An 18,420-nucleotide genomic window follows, 5' to 3' on the forward strand; every position below is an offset into this window, starting at 1 on the left:
TGAACAACAACTCCCCGCACAAACGTGTTTGTTCTCGGTGAACACGCTCCAGGGCAAATCACACTGACCTTTGCTCATTTGCTCTTGATTTTTCTTTCTATTCTGTTGGTTTCAGTATTTTAGAAACCCATGTTTTGCATCCCGGGGTTTTTTGTTTTCTTAAATGCCTGCTCAGTATAGAAGATAGATTGGATTTATTTTGATTTTTTTTTTTTTTTTTTTTTTAAAGCAATGGAATTCCCTTCAGACCAGGAAATGTGGCTAAGATTATGGTCCGTGTGGGTAAGCACAGTCTGTTCAGTTATGAAATCAGGAAACATTTTGCAGAAGAGTTGCAGATGCTTTTGTGAATAGTAGCTAACTGCAGGCAGTTGCATTAAAATGATTCAAGCATTACGCTAAAGTATGTCAGGGTGACAATTATACTGAGCCAGCCAGACAGACTGGCGTTTGAACCCTGCCTTAGACATTTTGATCTTTTGTTTGTTTTGGGGGGGGTTAATTATAACTCAAATGATCTTTTCCTGTCACTTTTGATAACTGGAAGCATATGCAGCAGAGATATTTTTGGGTGGGGGGTTTTTTTTGGTTGTTTTTTTGCCTTTAGTGGCTTTTTTATGATATAAGTTGTAAAGTAAATAATCTTTTCTGCTACTTCCATTGATCCGTGGAACAATATAGCAGTGGCTAGACTTCAGACTATTGTTTCGTGAGACCTAAGATGAATAGGATGATATAAATTTCCTTATGGCTCTTGCATATATTAAGTACAAGCTGTGATTTTTTTTTTCCTTTAAAATGGGCAAGCTTTGTAGTTCTGTGCTCTATAGTTAGTTTTATCAGATAACCCTAAAAAAATATTCCTAATAGGTCTTTGATCCTTTTCCACGACTCCTCTTGGTATCTGCCTCTGGGAAAGGAAGCGGTGTACTATAGTGACCGTAGAGGTTTTCTGTGGTGATGAGTTGAATTGTTTTCATTTCTCTTCCCCATGTGGTCATTGCTTTTGCATTACAATGTTTAGTAGCCTTTTGGCTACTTTTACTATGATGTCTGGTGAGATTTGGGCTCCACTGTTAGGTACTGGACGTACTGTTTATCCTGTAGGATAGGAACTGTGTTTAATGTCTAAATTACTGTTTCCTAACCATTGAAAGATCTTCCAGCTTTGCTCATGGCTTTGGGAAGTTAAAAAAAAAAAAATTGCCCCAGGGGGCAGGGAAAGGTGGTCAGATCTGAGGATTGAATCCAGATCACCTGTCTGAGGTCAGTGCTTTGGCTCATGATATCACAACAGCTCCTTTTTTTAATTTCTTAAGCATAAAATCCTTGTCGTCAGCAACCACATGTTACCATTTGCCTTAAGAAACCCACAGATGTCTTTAAACTATTGAAAAAAAATCTTGATCTGGCATTTTGGTGTACAGTGAATCTTCCTTTCACCGTCTCAGCAGCATGTGTGTGGTTTTTTTTGTGGTTTTTTTTGGTTTTTTTTTGTTTTGGTTTTTTTTTTGCAATTTAAGCACTGGTTACTTTAAATAGTAAATCCAATTCCTGCATTTCCTTCACATCAGAATCATTGCTTCTTGCTGAAAATGGGACTTGGAAAGCAGCGGTGATTGTCTTCTAAAGTAATTTTTTTTTGAAGTTTAGGAATCTGGTATTAGGCTGTGCAGCCTGACCTAAAAGGCTCGTGCTTTTTTATCTTGATTTGTACACGATCCAGATTGTGGGCAGGGAGAAAGGAGCAAATTACAGTAAGTGAAAAGCCAGTGAGGTCTTACCAGGGCATCAGCTGTTCCATAACTGCCCATGTGTTTTGTGCTCATCTTGGAGTAAGCTGCAGAAACTTTACCCCTCAATAAAAAAAGTCCTGTCATTCAGCTTCTTTTTACTGTCCCTGTACAAGGGATACAAATGGGTTCACGGTCCGTTCCTCTGGTCCAGCTGCCAGGATAAATTCCTGCCCTTTTTACTTTGCTGTACTTTCTTTCTTTGTCCATCCCTCTCGATGTGTTATAACAGCAATGCTCTTGCGGTGTTATAGTAGATACAGCTGAGCATTGCAATGTTTAAATCACTGAAGAGGTTAGGTGTGACATTGGTTTAAGTAACGGGATTTATATGTTGCATGCCTGAGTTTGAAAACAAGCCTTTCTCGGAAGTGAGTTTTGAACTTCACTCCAGCAAAAAGTCTTCTAAACAGCCCGTGTCCCTTTATAGCTATTTAAACATCCGATGGAGAGCAGCTGCTTAGAATACAATTTGCATTTGTTCCTAGGACCACGTCTTCCAAAAGAGCCCTTTCTCTTCTAAATGTCAATTGGATGGCATGGTTGAAAGTGGACCAGCCACCGGGCCTTATTCATCTGTCGGTGTGAACTGAAGACTTCTGAACTGATAGGCTATTTTGAACAGGCTTAGGAGATGCAGTCATTGATTGGTAATGTAGCTGAAATAGGGTCCAAACTTTTGCTTCCTGTCTGACCCATTGCTTCATCGATTTGTGCTTATGCATCACAGGGCTGCCATTCATTTGAGTTGAGACGATTATAAATGGTGCGAGTAAAACTTAAGCGGCTGCTTTCTTTCTCCTTTGTCCTCGTGTGTAGTTTTGGCCCTTCTTTTACCTGACAGGTAAGGGAGTGGTAGGAATGTGATTGAGGCCAATGGAAACTTGGTGGCAACTGCTGAGTTTATTACAAGCCATCTCCTCCAGGGACATGTTTTGACAGCCTTGGGGTGGGGATTCATAAAGCATCTTGGACAGGTTTTTCTGACTCCTGCAAATTCGTACAGCTGCACCCCAAGCTACATGGGCCTGCACGGAGCTTGAGTCTTATTTCTGTCCCCCTTGTTAACCAGAAACAGCTCCTCACTGGCATGCTGCATAGCAGATAGAAACAGGAAGAAGGTGAAGAGCATAACCCTCATAAACCAATGGCGGTTGTGTGGGATGGGAAGGACAGGCCACCAGCCTCCACTTATATGGAGGTGGGAAGTGTTCAGATGGCATTGTATGGACCAGAGGAGGAGGCTATGGCACTCAAAGCAAGCACAGCTCCTAATACCCTGGCACCCTGTTCACAAGATGTTTGTGAAAAAACTTTTGCAATGCTGGAAACCCAATTTAAAACCTCTGCTCCCATCAGAAATGTTGCCCAGCTGCACCGAAGGGAGCTCAGTGCCTTGCTGGGAGATGCCGCTCGATGGCTCATGCAGGTCAGTTGGAAGATCTTCAGCCACAACAGGAATAAGTCTTGGTAACCAAAAGTTTAGAAGCAGAGATTGACGAGCTGTGCAAAAGCCCAGTGGGTGGCCAGGATGGACCCGCAGGGCACTTCCAGGTAAAGCGGACACGGCGCTGGGCCCACCTACATGGCACAAGTACCTTGCTCTGTCTGTCATCTATGAGGTGCCATAGGTCTTGGAGCTGGGATGCTTGGGCGCGAGCCCAGCGTCGGTGCATGGCGACCATCCTTACTGGAACAGCTCTGTATGCTGGCTTCTGACGCAGGTCTTTCAGAGAGGGATGTCTTCTAGCGGGCCAAGTGACAATGAGCATAGCGTGCTTTTATCCCATAGCGTTTCAGCCCCAAACTTCCTCTTGGGCATGAAGTAGTAAGGAATGGCCAACCCCTGGCATTGCCCCCACTCTGGACTGTTGTTCTTTGACACTCGGGGAAGCAAGCTGTGGTCTGCCTGGGCAAGCTGAATTGCTAGAGAAATACCTTGTAGAGAAGCCTTGTTCTCTGCCCATTTGTGCAAACACCCAGCCTCTTGCCAAGGAGAGCAACAAGGAGGCTTGTGAGGTGGGGGGAAAACCCAGTCATGTGATTTTAAATAATCTTTTTGACACGCCAGACTCTAAATACCCGAAGAGCCTTGTACCAAGGAGCAATATGGTGCTGCTTTACAGAAACTCCCTGGGCATAACACAGTGCTCATCCAGGGGAAAAAGCAGCCAGTTCTCCCTCTGATGGCTGGAGAAACACTGGAATCCATGGTGAGTTATATTTCCTTTTTGAGGTTTCTACACCGAAAGCTGAATCTCAAATGCAGTGGAAAAAAATCTCTCAATCCTTATTACGCTAATCTACATGCTTCATACATTGCTCACAGAAACAGCAGCCTCTCCCTACGTCTGCTTTTAAGTCTCTGTTAAGAGCACTAGAGTTGAGGTTTCATTATTAAGATTTTGCGCGTCTCTATTAGTAACCTGTAGTGCCTTGTGGAAAACGATGAGCTATTTAGTATACTTGTCACAATAATAGCTTTCAACTGCCTTACATAATATAGGTGGCATTGTCAGGGCATGCATTTGCCTACTTATTAATTGGGAACGCTGGGTTATTTGCAGTAAATTCCCCAGTTGTTTGCGTGATTTTCTGGTGTTGAAATACCTCGGGGACCAGGTGCCTTAGAATTTCCTGGGGTAGTTGGCAAAGAATTGCAAAAGACTTAGCGAGTGGAAATAGCAGGACAAGGGGGGTGGAGAAGAAGTCTGGTTAGCCGCTGCGGGCGTTTTCTTCCTAGTGGCACATTTTGTATAAAGCCAAAACTTCGTCCTAGTTGCTGGTGTGGATGAAAAAAAAATAGGAGGGAGGCGGGGGCAGCACAAAATCTGAAATGAAAGAATCCACGCAGACATGAAGATGAAATGATTTGAGCAAAGCAGCGATGAGAGAGCAGCAGGTCTGGGTCTTCAGCAAAGGACGGATGGCCTGGCTTCCAGTTCTGCATCTTGAAGAACTGTGCGCTCTCTCGGGTGAGGGCGTGTGCGTGTGACACGAAAGTCCCCGACTGCTTCGTGATGCTTTGTAAAATGGATTGGCTTTTTTTTTTTCTGTTTGTGACTGGGGAAGATCCGAATGCCTGCACATTTAAGGTGACGCCCTAGAGGAAACCATCGCTTCCTCTGTCTTGAATGAGAGCGGCACTTGCAAACCACGTGGAGCTTCAGGTCCCTGCCGGCTGGCAACTTCAGAGGGATCTCAGGACGTGGTACGCGTCTCACTGCCCTTGCCCGACGTAGCTGGTATTGTGTGGACTGTGGATGGCTCTGCTTCTCCCAGGGGCATCTCAGGTTTGTGCCGCTTGTCTCGCTGAGGCAGCAGGTGTGTTTGTGGAGTTTTCTTTTTGGCCTTGTTTTCAGTTCATAAAGCAGGCTTTCTCCCCTCTGGCCGAGCCATTGCAGTCGTGGTGCGCACGGAAAGGATGTCTGGCCACCGCAGGTTGTGCCAGATGTGACTGTATTGCAGCAGGCATGCAACGTGCAGGTGCTTTGGGGCGGAGGAGGAGATATTTCTATGAGAGTTCATAGAGGGGCTGTTGCTGCTGTTAAAAAGGCAGGTGCTGATTATTTTGTGCTGCTGTAAACGCCCTGTGCTCTTGGGGTCGAACTCTAGGGTCGGGATGGATATTTCTGGAGCGTGCTTTGTAGCATCCGTCCGTCTCGCTTTCATCTGCATCTCCGCCGGGGTGTAAGGGGGCATCTTCCCGGGTGTCCCCCAGCTCCCAGCATCCTTGTAACATGGAAGATCCCATCCCTCCCCTTTGCTAGCAGCTCAAAGGAGGCTGCAGACAGCCGACGGGGCGATGCCCAGTGAGGGCATCTTTCTTTCCCCACATACAAGATCCTATGGGGATGTTGTGCGGGAGGCCGGTATAACGGAGGATGTCCAGCGTGCTTCTACTATTTGGATGACAAATTGAACCTGCTTTGCTCCTTTCCATGGTGGAGCACAGTAAGGAGGAGGCTGAGGCAAGAGCACAAGGATGGGTCCCTTGCAGAAAATGTGCAGACTGAGACCTCCTACAGAGCTCTTGGGCTTTGTTGGGATGGGGAGTCGGACCCATGCTGCTTTGTTGGCTTAGGTTTCAGTCAGGGTCTGCTGAACTGCTGCTGCTCAGTTTAGATACATGCCCAGGGTTGTGTTTTTTGGGTTTTTTTATAATTTTTTTTTTCCTTTTGGCCAGTCTTTCTTTAAGGCCTCATACCAGACCCTTAGCATGCTTTCCTTCAAGTGCAGCCAGGCCTTGCATGCGTTCAGGTTTTGCAGTTGAGTCCCTTCCCTGAAAGGCGTGTTGAACCAGAGCATGCGAGTTATGGACGTGCGCCATGGGGATGCTGAGGACGTGACGGGTGTTCAGCATTTTGCCCTTTTGGCACCTCATGCAGCTGGGTTTCAAAGCAAACAACCTGGGAAAAATATGGAGAAGGATGACGGGTGTTGGCGTAGTACCCTGTAACGCTGTATTACCCCGTCAGCCTGTTCGTTCCTTTGGAAGAAAAAGCAGCTAGACGGCTCCTTTCTTTAAAAAAAGAATGAATGCTTTGTTTCTGGAAACCTCAGCTGAATCTATGATTACAAAGTGGGCTAGGCAGCTTGAAAATCGTCTAATGGGGCCAAAGCCTTCTGCAAGGTCAGGCTCGCCTCCACCATTCAGACCCAGTCGTCACGTCGGTGCCCGTGCAAAGAAACAATTTTAATTTCCTTTTCTCAGACTGTTGGGAGCTGAAAGCTTTTCTTCCTGTCTTGGTTTTGGTTGGAGCTTCTCCAGGCTATGCTTGTTGCTGCTTCCTGCTCCTTCTTATTGCAGAAAAAGCATTTGCAAGCGAAGGCTCTTGTTTTTTTGACTGTAGCAGAACTGCAGTTGCCTTGTCCAAGCTCTCCAATGGAAGTAGCATCGAGTACCAAGATGGGAAGAGCCACTCTCCGAGACCTTGCAAGCTAATAACATCATTTCTTCCTTCACGCTGCTGGAAGCAGAAAAGCCAAATCATATGGTATCAAATTTCTTGGTCTGGCCTGAAATTTTTGTTCCATAAAAGTAGCCTGAAGGGACGGCACTTGAAAGGGATGGCAGCCTAACTTTGCAAATATTTGTGGCTTTTTAACTTTTGCAAATCATTGCTTCTCATTAGTCAGGGATATTAAGAATCAAGTGTCCAAAGCCAGTGCAAATATTCAACTCATCAGTGTGATGCGAAGGCAGCTGTTTCCCCATTCAAATGAAAGAGTTTGCAGACTACTTACTGGTTATTGTGATCCCACGTATCATATACGTTCATGTCTGGAATATAGCTGTATTGATGATCAGGTATTCATCTGTTGTCAAATGTATAGTAAAAGCCACTTCCCCTCAATTTAACGTATAAGAATTATTCAAATTAATGTTACTCCTCTCACTGAATATACATTCAGGTTCCTCATCTGTTATATATTATTTTCAACACATTCTCTACCGAATTAGGAAGGTTTATATATAGTTACATATTTTCTCCACATCTTAAAGGTAATAAATGTTGTTTACACTTAGGAGTTGACCAGAATAACTGTTCCAAGCAACTCTGAACACAAAGGTTGCTGGCAAATGTTTAAAAAAACCCAAAATGTGCTTGACTGGAAGCAGCAGCATGTTACTTGAGCCTGGCTCTGCAGCGTCTGTAAAGATAGGGCGCTTCAGCGGGGCTTTTTGGCGCTTTTAGCTAAAGCTGAGTCAATCAGCTATTAGATAAAAGCACCAAAAAAAGCCCAACTAAAGTACCCAATTTTTACAGATGTTGGGCGAGCTGGATTGAACTAACGTGCCGCCTCTTCTGGGCATGCGCAGGGCTCGGTGCGGGAACACGTGTTTAAAGTAAAGCACCATTTTTTTTTTGTTCTTTTAGGCCTGCAAGCGCCTTTATCCTGAGATTGTGGAATACAAGTGTCGCCTTCTGGTTTAGCTTAATTCTCCAGGGCATAATGGTAAACCCGCCAAAGGCTTGTTTCATCACAAGAGCATCCACACGCAGCTGTCTAGACTCACTCTTGTGTTTCAGTTCTCATCCTGGCTGATTCTGAATTAACTGGAAGTTAACATGAAAGTTAATTCAGACACATGCTGGGAAACTGGGTGGTTGGTTATAGATACCACTTCTGGGGTTTTTATCTCAGCAGCAGGTACATGGCTTTAGGCTTGACACGTTTATATGCCCGGAGGATGGCAAACGTTCACGTAACTTTGGGAAGGCTAGTGTGTGCAGAAGTATTTAAATGTGCAAATGAGGATGGTTTGACTTGCTGTGTGCAGATATCATCACTAGACACATGGGGATCATCAAAATCGAAAAGGAGATCAGACACTTTTCTAGGAAAGGGTGCATCTTATCTGGGTTAGATAAGACACGCTCTGGATTTGTGTCCCGACAGGGTCCAGACTGAGGATCTAGAGGACCATTGTAATGCAGGTAATTAGTAGTGCTAAGACTTTGCTGGAATTTGTGAGTGCTTCGCACTTCTGAAATGCATGCTGCTTGTATGTGTATGCCAAATGCAAGATTTTTAGAGCCCTGGGAAAACTTTGGACTGAAATCTTTTTAAATAAAACATGTTGATATCTGTAGTAAACAGCATAGAGAGCTTTTGAAGGAAATCAATGCAGTCTCCCTGCATCTTTGCTACGACAGTAGCTCAGACCTGAAATCTAAACCTGTTGCAAGAGCTGCTCAGAAAAAGTGTGTTTGACTTCAGGACAAAAACCTCTTTTCCCTAAAGTTTCCTTTGGCTTTTTGTTGGGGGGAGGAGTGGGTGTTGACGTGTTTGTGTATGAGAAAGGGAGAGAGAGAAAATCTGACGAGTCTATTTTAACTAGAAGGACAGAAATTCTTTCCGCGTTCAATTGGGATCTTGGACATGCTATAAATACTCTCCTTCCTGTTGTTCTCTTATCATTTCTATGATTGCTGTCAGCACAGAGGCTCTCATTAAGGTTTGACCCTAGTTCACTCGTAGCATCTCATTCTGATAAAACGACGTCCGTCCCATGTGCCCTCCTGGTGCCAGGTTTCATTGCTTTAGGGCTTAATACCCCAGTGTAGAAGTCCATGCAGCCCCGCCACCATCCCCACTAAAATGGGATGATTGCTGGGGGGGTGCTGCCGTGTGCCTTAGCCGTGGGTCCAACTTGTATGCTCAAGCTGGTTTTGCTGGGTGAAACATCCCCTTGTCCAGGAGCACGGTGTGGCTAGCAGTAAAGGAGCAAGTATTTGAACCTGTATGACGGGGACCCGAGGTGCAGTCATGGGAAAGCAGAGCTGGTCATGGAAGAGAGCAAAGAAGCGATAGCCGCCTGACCAACACTGGCAAAACTATACATCGGGCCTCAAAATGGCCTTTAAAAGCATGAGGATCTTCCCCCCCGCCTTTAATTTGAATCTGTTGACTTGCTTTTTGTTTGTTTGAGTCTTTAGAGTTGACAATTCGAGCTTTTTCTCGGCATCCATGAAGGCTAGAAGGTAACTTTAAAAAACAAAACGCCAAAGCTGGGAATCACAGGAGTCCAGGAGCTGGGACTGTAAGAGAGATACCCGATATGGTGAGATTTGTGCTGAGACGGCTAGGGTCAGCAGTGCACCAAGAGGATTAATCCTGGCTAGATTTGCCCTCTGCTCTCCTATCGCATCTTGTGTTACTGAATATAATCCCCTGCCAAGCAGGAGATGGTCCGAATTGCGATGAAGGTATTTTCTCTGCCTGCCACAGAATACCTTCCTGGCTTTTACCTTTGAGGGCTGGCAACAGTATTTTCTATCTGCCAAAACTTGTTTTGAAGGCTGAGAGCTGCTTCCCGAAAACCTCCTTAATAAAACCTTCCTTTTGAAACGCTGAATGTCCCTCTTGCGTCTTTTTTCCTGTGCTTGTTTCCCAACTAAAATATTTTCGAGCGTTTAATTATGTTTCTTCCGCCTGTGATGGTTCGTTTTCCTGATGCTCTTATAACATTGGCCGGACTGTGCTTCTTTTGTTTGTCTCAGACGTGCTTTGCATATGCAACTTTGCATTGCATGATGGAAAGTTTATCCGCCTCGGTATTTTATTTTATTTTATTTAAACTTGCAAAATAGCAGAACTCGGATCTTGATTCAAAACGTCCTAGTTTGCCTGAACAGGTTGGGTTGGGATTTCCAGTGGGGGTAGCGGGGTGGAGTTTGATGCCAAAACCAGGAGGAGAAGGTGCTGTTTTCTCTAGTCATGTTGCAGTTCCCTGGGGTTAATTGAAAGATTTATCATGCAAAGGGACCCCGCATGTTTAAAGTTACCCCCTTTTGTAGTACCTACGTAATAAAGGAAGAAGTCTTAGATATACGTGTGTCAGGCATGGATACGGAACTAGGAATACGCCCTGTGGAAGCAGAGGAAATAGAGGAAAAGGACTAGGTTTTTAAAAACTACTGGAAACCTAAAGATACTACCCTTCTTCATCCTCAGTAAATAGGGTGAGCACCCTCACATTTACCGTAGGGTAAGAGCATGCAGGTAAGTAAGCAGATGTGTTGTATGGTCACACTCTTGCTTACCCGCAGGTAATTAGCGCTCGAACTTTAAGAGGGAAAAATTATATTAATGTCCACATCCCCCAAAAAAGAAGACTTTTCCCCCCCTTGCTTGTCAAGCTTGTTTTTTTAGGTAGGTGTCTGAAGATTAACAAAAAAGAAACAAATGGAAGAGCCAAACAAGCTCTTAGAAATGAGAGAGGGGGTTTTAAAGTCTAGGTCAACTTGCCCCAATGTCAGAAGCTCAACAGCACTGCCAACTCTCATGATCTTTGGTGTTGTTCTTAAAATCTAGGCTTCGGGAATGCGAAAAACTTTCATTCATATATATAGATATAGATAAATACAAATATGTATAAAAGAAAGAGCTAAGTTTTGCACATTCCTGAAATGTAGACTAAGAACACCGCCAAAACTCACGAGAGTTGGCAACACTGGCTCAGTATAGTTCAGTAGCCGGCAACGCCCTCCAGATGTATTTTGCCCACCTCCCATCAAGCAAAAGGTGGAAAGTTTCTTATTAACAGATGTCCTGGCAGCTGGAGCAGATGGGAACTCTCATATATGGGAGATGCCAGCCACTAACAGTAGATGCTGAGGCAAGTCTTGCTTCCATATAGTAGGGCATCTGCCATGGACCACATCACTACATAGGTAAGGCTTCAGCTGCCATTTCCAGATGTAGACTTTATTGTACTTGGAGGGAGCAGTCATCTCTTGCCCAGCATAAAAGTGCTAAGTATGTAGAAAATGAACTTGTGTACTGCGTTTCTTCCACTAAAACCTGTAACGAGGAGGAGGCCAGGAGCATGGGAGTTAAGAAACCATCCCCATAAGCTAAGTGCAGACCCCTGGGCACACGCACGCAGACATGTATGTTTTAAGCCAGCGGCTTGATTTCCTTTCCTGTGTTGTCTCTGACAGTGTGCTGGGGAAGAGAAACGAGTTGGTACACGCACCGTCTTAGTTGGCCACCGCCCCGTGTCTGAAACGGATGCTTACGTTGCGCAGAAATTTTGTGACAACAGAATCGTCTCCTCCAAGGTAAGTCTTTGCTTGCGAGAGTGGGGTCATTTAATCTGCTGGAAAGTCTACGTTTTCCTTTCCGTGTTCAATCTTGTCTCGTTTCATCTTCCCTCGCAGCTTTCTGAAATCTCCAACCTCATCCGTCCGGGTTCGAGTAGCTGAAACTCTTCTTTGCAGGAAGAACGTGCTGCAGCGTTCAGTGCTGTGCCGAAGTGACTACTTTAATTACATAAGCTTTAATTAACACAGCTGTTAATCTAAAAAGGCGTTGAGCAGTAGTCGAAAATGGCATGCCTTGCATTTGTCACGACAACTCCTCTCTGATGCTTGTGTATCTGGTGCCTGAAATGTTGGTGATGAGTCGTTACGATCCGCTCTGGAGTTTGGTGTAAAATTCTGCACCGATGTTCGTGAGATGTGGGATTGACTAGGGCCCTAATGGGTGCACATGGGTCTGCTCCTGCTCCAACCTCCCCCCTAATTTTCCCCCTGCCACTACACATACCCTTCTTTGGAGGTTTTATTTATGCTTGTATTGGCACAATCCAAACCTGCGCCAATTATAAATCTGTATGTCATCAAAACTCCAGTTCAGACTGACTTCCTTGTTCATGCTTACCGCGGGTGCACCCATGGGAACATAACCCATGGCAACATGACCCAATAGCAAAGTGCCTGGAGCTCTTCAATGTACATTTTCTGGGTTTAGAGAATTAAAAGATAACTGATATGGTGACAGATCATCACCGACTTACCCTGTTTACTATGGGAAGTATTTTGGGGGGATATTTTTAAAATAGGCAGATAACAGTTGTCTTGAGTGATGCTATTGTTTTGTGTTTTTTTTTAATTTTCCTATGCAGACTAAAATAACTTCCCAGAGTGCATGCTCTAACTCTTAGCCTTTCCTTTGGATAACGGGGGAAACGCGGCTGTTCCATTAAAATAACCTTTGTTTATTTCGGAACATTTTGAGTGATGAAACTTCTCTTCCTTTGGTTTGGCCTTGGCTTGTCTTGAAGCTATTTGCAGCTTCACCTTTCTTTCTGTAAAGCTGTTTCACACCCAGAAAAATGTTTTTAAATGTCAAAAAAAAAGTGGCAGCAACATTGTCAAGATAGCTGGTTGAATGTACATCCTGCTTGATACTAAGGTGATTTTGGAGTCACCCAGGACATCGTTGCAAACATTAGTCATGCTGTACTTAAGATCCTTCCTGAACAGTTGAGATCTCTCTCTTCATTTTGATGTCCTCTGGCTGTGTATACTTATGCCAGAATTGCTTTTTGTGCTGGAAGCAAGCTCCAGCAGTTCTGACTTCGGTAAAACCCCCATTGATTTTTACCAGGTGTCCTTCATTTTTTTTCCTTTTGCATAAAGTATGCAACCCTGGGCCTTCAGGGAATACTAGTTTGTGGGTTTTGTCTTGAGGGTAAATAACTAAATTATTTTAACACTCCATTTTCTGTAGCAACTTACTGTGTGTGTGTTTTTTCTCTCTCCTCATTTTTACATACCTTTTGTAATTGTGTCCATCTTTATTTGGTAAATGTGACTCTTGTCAGTCTGCTTAAGATTAAGACACGATGAAATCAGGTCTTCGCGATGTGTTTGTTACTTGCTTGCAAATACCATTAATGATTATCAGTAGAAACTTGGGGAAAGGGCCTCCTCAATAATTCAAGAGCACAGCAAGATCAAATGTTAACCTGACTTTGTTTCATGCACTTACTTTTAAAATCCATATCATTATTTTTGTCTAAAAGAATGATTCAGTGACCTTCTCCCTTTCTCACCCTCTAAATATTGCCAGACCTGCAGTTGCATGCGCGACAGCTTTCGAAAAGCAAATACGGATGCCGATACTCTTTCTTTTTAAAATAAAAAGCAGTGAGCAACTTCTCATTATTGGGCTGACCTGTTTTGATGCATCCAGATGCAACTTCTGGAGTTGTTTATGGACACACAACCCATGCATCCTCCCTTTTTTTGATTAGACTGGAGTAATTAATTTTATTGCCGAGCTAACTGATTAGCTCCTCAGCAAGTGTCTCACAATCTACATATACCACCGTATTAGGCCTTAGTCGACTAATAAGCGCTGCTGTAGATAGTGCTTGTAAATACAAATACTAACCTATGGTGGAGTGTTTTAGTGCACAGCAGCACATGTATAGACACTTATACCCCAGCCAGCCCCTTTGCAGCACATTGAGCCAGGTCAGAGCAAACTGGGGCTGGCAAGCTGACCCCCCACAATCCCGGGACCCCCTGCCAGCTGGGGCTGCTCTGACCCAGCTCAACGTGCTGCGGTCCCAGGGGCACGTTCAAATGTGGTATCAAATATTGTGCCAGAGTTTACTGCTGTGCATTAATTGCACATAGACACACCCAGGGAACGCTTTCCACCAGTTCATGAATTGGTGGGAAGGTCCTAGATTTGAAGTGCAGAAGCTGGGATGTGACATTATAGTGTGTGCTGTAGTTTAAATGTAATGGGCCGATTATGTTAAGTCAAAAGCACTACAAGGACTTAAATTTGCATCCGGCAGGTAGCTGAAGAGTCCCTCAGTGGGCAAGATGAGCAGAGCCACGGACTTAGCCCCATAGCCTTAGTTTAAAGGTCGCTTTGTTTTCTTATTGGCATCTCTTTCATTGTTTAGTTCAAGTCCAATAGTGGCACTAATATTTTACTCTGAATTTAGCATTAAAAGGCTGCCTTGTGTAGCTCCTAAATGCACAGATAGCCCTATTAATCTTTAATGGGCCCCTTCCAATGGGTAAAGGTTCCAAATGCCAAACCTATGACATTTGCCTTTTTAATAAACCAGCAAGGGATAAATCTCCTTCACAGTTGTCACTGAAGGGCCCAAGATGTGTCGAGGAGATGAGCCAGCCTTCCAGGATTTACACAAGTCTAGTAGTGAAGTGGCACAACTGGTTTGGGGAAACTTGAGCTTCCAAAAGGTGGTTCTGGCTTGTTTCAGCCCCGAAGGCTCACAAGATGCAGCACTCCCACATTGCGTTGCTGATGATAACCTTTTCCCCCAGTACCGAGAGGCTGCTCTTGCAAGCATATTGCTTTTCACACTTGGGAGCAGCTCCGGTAACAGAAGTGCCTCATTATCGCTCTCCAAACCCCTCCTTATGCCTCTCTTTGCTGCAGTATCCACAAAAAAAGTAAAGAAAGAAACCCTGGCAATGGTTAATAAAACCTCTTGCACACACTTACGTTACAGGCTGTCTGGGAGAGTGGGTACTGATTGTACGGGACTTAACACGGTGTCTTCTGGTCCATGCATAGGACTTTGAGGTGTTGCAGGAATAGAAATAATAGGATTAATAACTATTGGACTGATTTTTGTGCTGTAGATGGATAATTGGCACTGCCCTGGGGTGTGCCAATATAGACTGGGAGGGACCGCCATAGCTGGACCTTCATCCTGGTGCGTGAAGGGGCAGGGGGAGCTCTGATTGTCCGTGGTAAAAATAAAAACAAAACCCCAAATCAAAAGCCAAATTATATAGGTATTTAGAATTTATTTTATTATAGTGAATGAGGCACTGGTAGGCTTCCAAATTGCTTTAAAATGGTAAATACATCAATAAAACATTGTGTTCAACAGATACCTCTATCTAGATATAGAGATAGTGGTGTTTCATTTGAATCGTGGCAAAATGTGGATTTTGCAGTTTTCAGTCGGAGAATTTGCAGTTATTTTTATCAGAGTATTTGTGACTTTTAAACAGAGAAAACCTAGATCCCTGTTGATAACCTTGGATTCACAGTCAGGAAGCAAAACCATTAATTTCCTGGTTGGGGGGTGTATATCTCTCTAAAGTCAGACCATGGGATTAATGGGGCCGTAGTCCTACCATATTGCAGGTTTTTTATAGAGCACTTGCTTGTTGGCATTGTATTTGCTTTAGACAGAATGAAAGCAAATAGATGGCGCTTATTGCCCGTCAGGGGACCATATGCTTTGCTTGACATCAGAGCTTGGGTTATGTGAGGATGGATAAAAGGCAGCATGTGGCTCGGAGCGGGGGTTTTGTTTTTCCCCTGATGTTGAAGATGCAGTCTGCGGGCCGCTCTGGTCTGCGGCACGAGAGGTGCACTGCAGATGCTTTTAACTGCTTCGCTGCTGATTCTTTTAACAGAAGCATCCAGCTGAGGTCCGCATCCTACATGCCTGTGGTCCAAAAGTCCCAGTAGCTCTCTACTTAGCTACTAGCATCTCAGATCTTCTTCAGCCTCCTTGCCCTTCCGCACAGGTCCAGTGAGGAGCTGGTTTCTGCTAACCAGATAGCAATACTGTCTTGGGACTTCAGAAAAGAGTTTGGGAATGCTGTCCGTGCATACGTGTCTGTGCGTGGCTGTGTTAAATAAGCTGTTCCTTGAACGTATCCAGAATTGACACTGCTGGGAAGCCAACCTCCGCTGGGAAGCCAACCTGCAAAGCATCATTGGGCTTACACACCACTCTGCCTTCCTAATACTGGGATGTTCTAGCAGCTGAACTGGTCCCAGCACAATTTAGAAAGCCCAGTGGACTGTCATGATAGGAGACATGGGGCCTTGATTACACTTGGTCCCTGTGTGAGGGCAAGCAGTAAGGCTTGCAAGTAAGATTGCAAGCAGTTAGTTTGCAAGCCAGAAGATTTCTTGGGGTCAGATCAGCTCCTTGGTTCTGTGTTCATACAGCAGCCAGCCACCCCGTGGCCCTTGTTCTGTGTTCGGGATGCTCGTGAATATAGCCGCTATGGCAGTAGCTGCAGTAGAAACTCGCAGCTGGTGTGTCGCTGGAGTTTGTTGCAGGTTTCTGAATGAGTTCAGTAGCAAAAGAATAAACTTCTCGGGCTAAATGTATCCCGAGGGTAACTTGGTGGAGTTACAGCTGGGATACATCCACGCAATGCAACAACTCCAGCTTTGAAGATGAAATCTCATTTCCTAGAAAACATCCAGACATACGTTCCCATTCTTTACTTTTTGACCCGAGGATAAACACAGCTTCCTGGCACAGTTCTCTCCCTCGGTGTTGGTTTATTGACTTGCAAAATGTCTCCGCGCTGCTATTTGTTTCGCTTACCCAGCTGTTCTTTTCTTTTTCTTTTTTTCTCGCCCTGCAGTACACTGTCTGGAATTTTCTCCCGAAGAATCTTTTTGAGCAGTTTAGAAGAATCGCCAACTTTTATTTCCTTATCATCTTCCTTGTTCAGGTAAGGGCGATTTCAGCAGAAACGCTGGCAAACCTGGGGGATGTTTTTTTTTTTGTCGGGTTGTTTTAAACTGGTTGTTCAAAGCTGCAATCACCATCTGATCGAGCAATGAGACTTGAGACAGTCTTGGTGCTTGTGAATCTCTTTAATCACTAGCTGTATTATGTCTCCAGCACATACACATTCAAAATGCAATAGCTAGTAAAGCAGGCAGACCTATCTGAGAACATCTGGTGATGTTGGTTGATAAAATTTAAGGGCCCTGCGTATTTCTCCCTCTCCCGGTGATAATCCATTATTAGGATTTAAAAAAACCAACATAATTTACATCAGTTAAAATCAGACGTACAAAATTCACCCCATTCATCTAATAAATGAAATCTCTCTGCAAGACAGCAGTCTGCAGTAAAGGTGACCTTCTTGGGGTTGTATTAATAACTTGGTATATCATTTTTATTGATATACACCTCATCTTTAAAAAGCCAGATGCCCTATAGATGACTACAAAATATAATTTTCTCCTTCAGGCTCAAAATCTCAGTGACTGCTGCAGAAATAGGTAATCACAGACTGTTTCTAATGTTGCTGATCTTAAAGGGTGAGAATCACTCCTGAGGTCTGCTCTGTTTGATTTCGTTGGCATTATTCCAGTTTTTCCGGGAGTGAATCTGCCCAGTGTCTTGTACTGAAACAGCGCTCTCAAATCAGGATGTTTCTCGCAGTCTGTCACCTACTTTGAAACCACAGATTTACTTCTTGTCCGCTGTCCCGGAGCGTGGATTGTGGGACCGTAGGGGAAAAAAAAATTTTGTCACCTAAACGAGTGGTGATTTGCTGCAGTTTCTTTGCAGTTTAGGTGCTAACCCAGTTTAGACTTTTTAGAGACATCACTCATTCATTTGATTGCTTGCAGCGAATGCTTGTTGTTATTCTAGGTGCCATGAAGTAAGAAAACCCTCCACGCACTCCATCAGAGACTAAGACCCTGACAGCATTAATAGACTTGCTGCCAAGGCAGAGACAAGACTCAGGCACTGCTCAGTCTGGACTGCTGAAGATTTCACTCTAATTAAGCAAGCTCTCAGGGTGGTGCCGTTAATGTAAAGCATCAGGGTATTACCTCGATAAATGCCATTTATAGCCAAAATGCTTGGCGTTGATCAAGTTAAGCACTTAATACTTTGAGTTAATGGACTTCCTGCAAGTGCTTCCTGGCAAGTTAAGTGCTCAGCAACACTGAATGCTGCTGGGGATTTGTTAAGTATTCAGCAGACTCCGTCTTCAGGCGTGCCTAGAAATTGTATGTTGAACTGTTATAGGGCCTGATTCAGCTCCTTTTGAGATCCAGTATCTAAATGCTCATTTGCTTCAATGGCTTTGGGTGGCTACTTTTCTTGATGTCCATGCCACCCACATATTACATAGTGGATTAAAAATTACAGCAATAAGAACACATTCACTGGGTCCGTTTTCTGAACCGTTGGATAGATAGTAGCTACAAGGAAGCAAATGAAATCTTGCAACACCACTGGTTTGGATAAATAGAGTCATGACCTTTTAACAGAAATGGAGACAGGAAGAAAATAGACCATTTAGAAAAGATCACAGATGAGAAATATCTTTTGCTTGACAAAGAGAATGGTCCATGGGTTTCTGGCCCATAGTATTTAGTTTGGTAAAAGACATCAAATAAAGCAAAACCTTCAGATCTTAGCCGGACTCTGACACTTGGAAATGAATCCAAATTACATTGCTGATATCCTGGCCAATATCCAGATGCAGTTTGATTTATCTGCTGCTGATTGAATCCTTGTTGTAAAGGAAAGTCTGACACCCTCCCCCTCCCCCCC

The 18,420-nt window shown here is 44.2% G+C and overlaps 1 protein-coding gene across 12 annotated transcripts in view; it reads left to right on the plus strand.

Moving 5' to 3' along the window:
* Positions 1 to 236: 236 nt before the first annotated feature.
* Positions 237 to 18,420, plus strand: part of ATP11C (ATPase phospholipid transporting 11C) — a 72,125-nt gene continuing 53,941 nt past the window's right edge. For 3 of the 12 annotated variants that reach the window (XM_025212716.1, XM_025212721.1, XM_025212727.1), the window contains exons 1-3: positions 4,801 to 5,086; positions 11,246 to 11,365; positions 16,481 to 16,570. In XM_025212716.1, the coding sequence (XP_025068501.1) occupies positions 5,057 to 5,086; positions 11,246 to 11,365; positions 16,481 to 16,570 (240 nt within the window). In that variant the 5' untranslated portion in view covers positions 4,801 to 5,056. Of the gene's footprint in view, positions 283 to 4,800; positions 5,087 to 8,067; positions 8,237 to 9,238; positions 9,364 to 11,245; positions 11,366 to 16,480; positions 16,571 to 18,420 lie in introns of those variants that run through there. The other 9 variants (XM_025212722.1, XM_025212725.1, XM_025212726.1 and 6 more) reach the window with 7 other exon arrangements.

Source organism: Alligator sinensis, unplaced genomic scaffold (genome assembly GCF_000455745.1).
Source record: "Alligator sinensis unplaced genomic scaffold, ASM45574v1 scaffold1584_1, whole genome shotgun sequence".
Classification (NCBI taxonomy): Eukaryota; Metazoa; Chordata; order Crocodylia; family Alligatoridae; genus Alligator; species Alligator sinensis.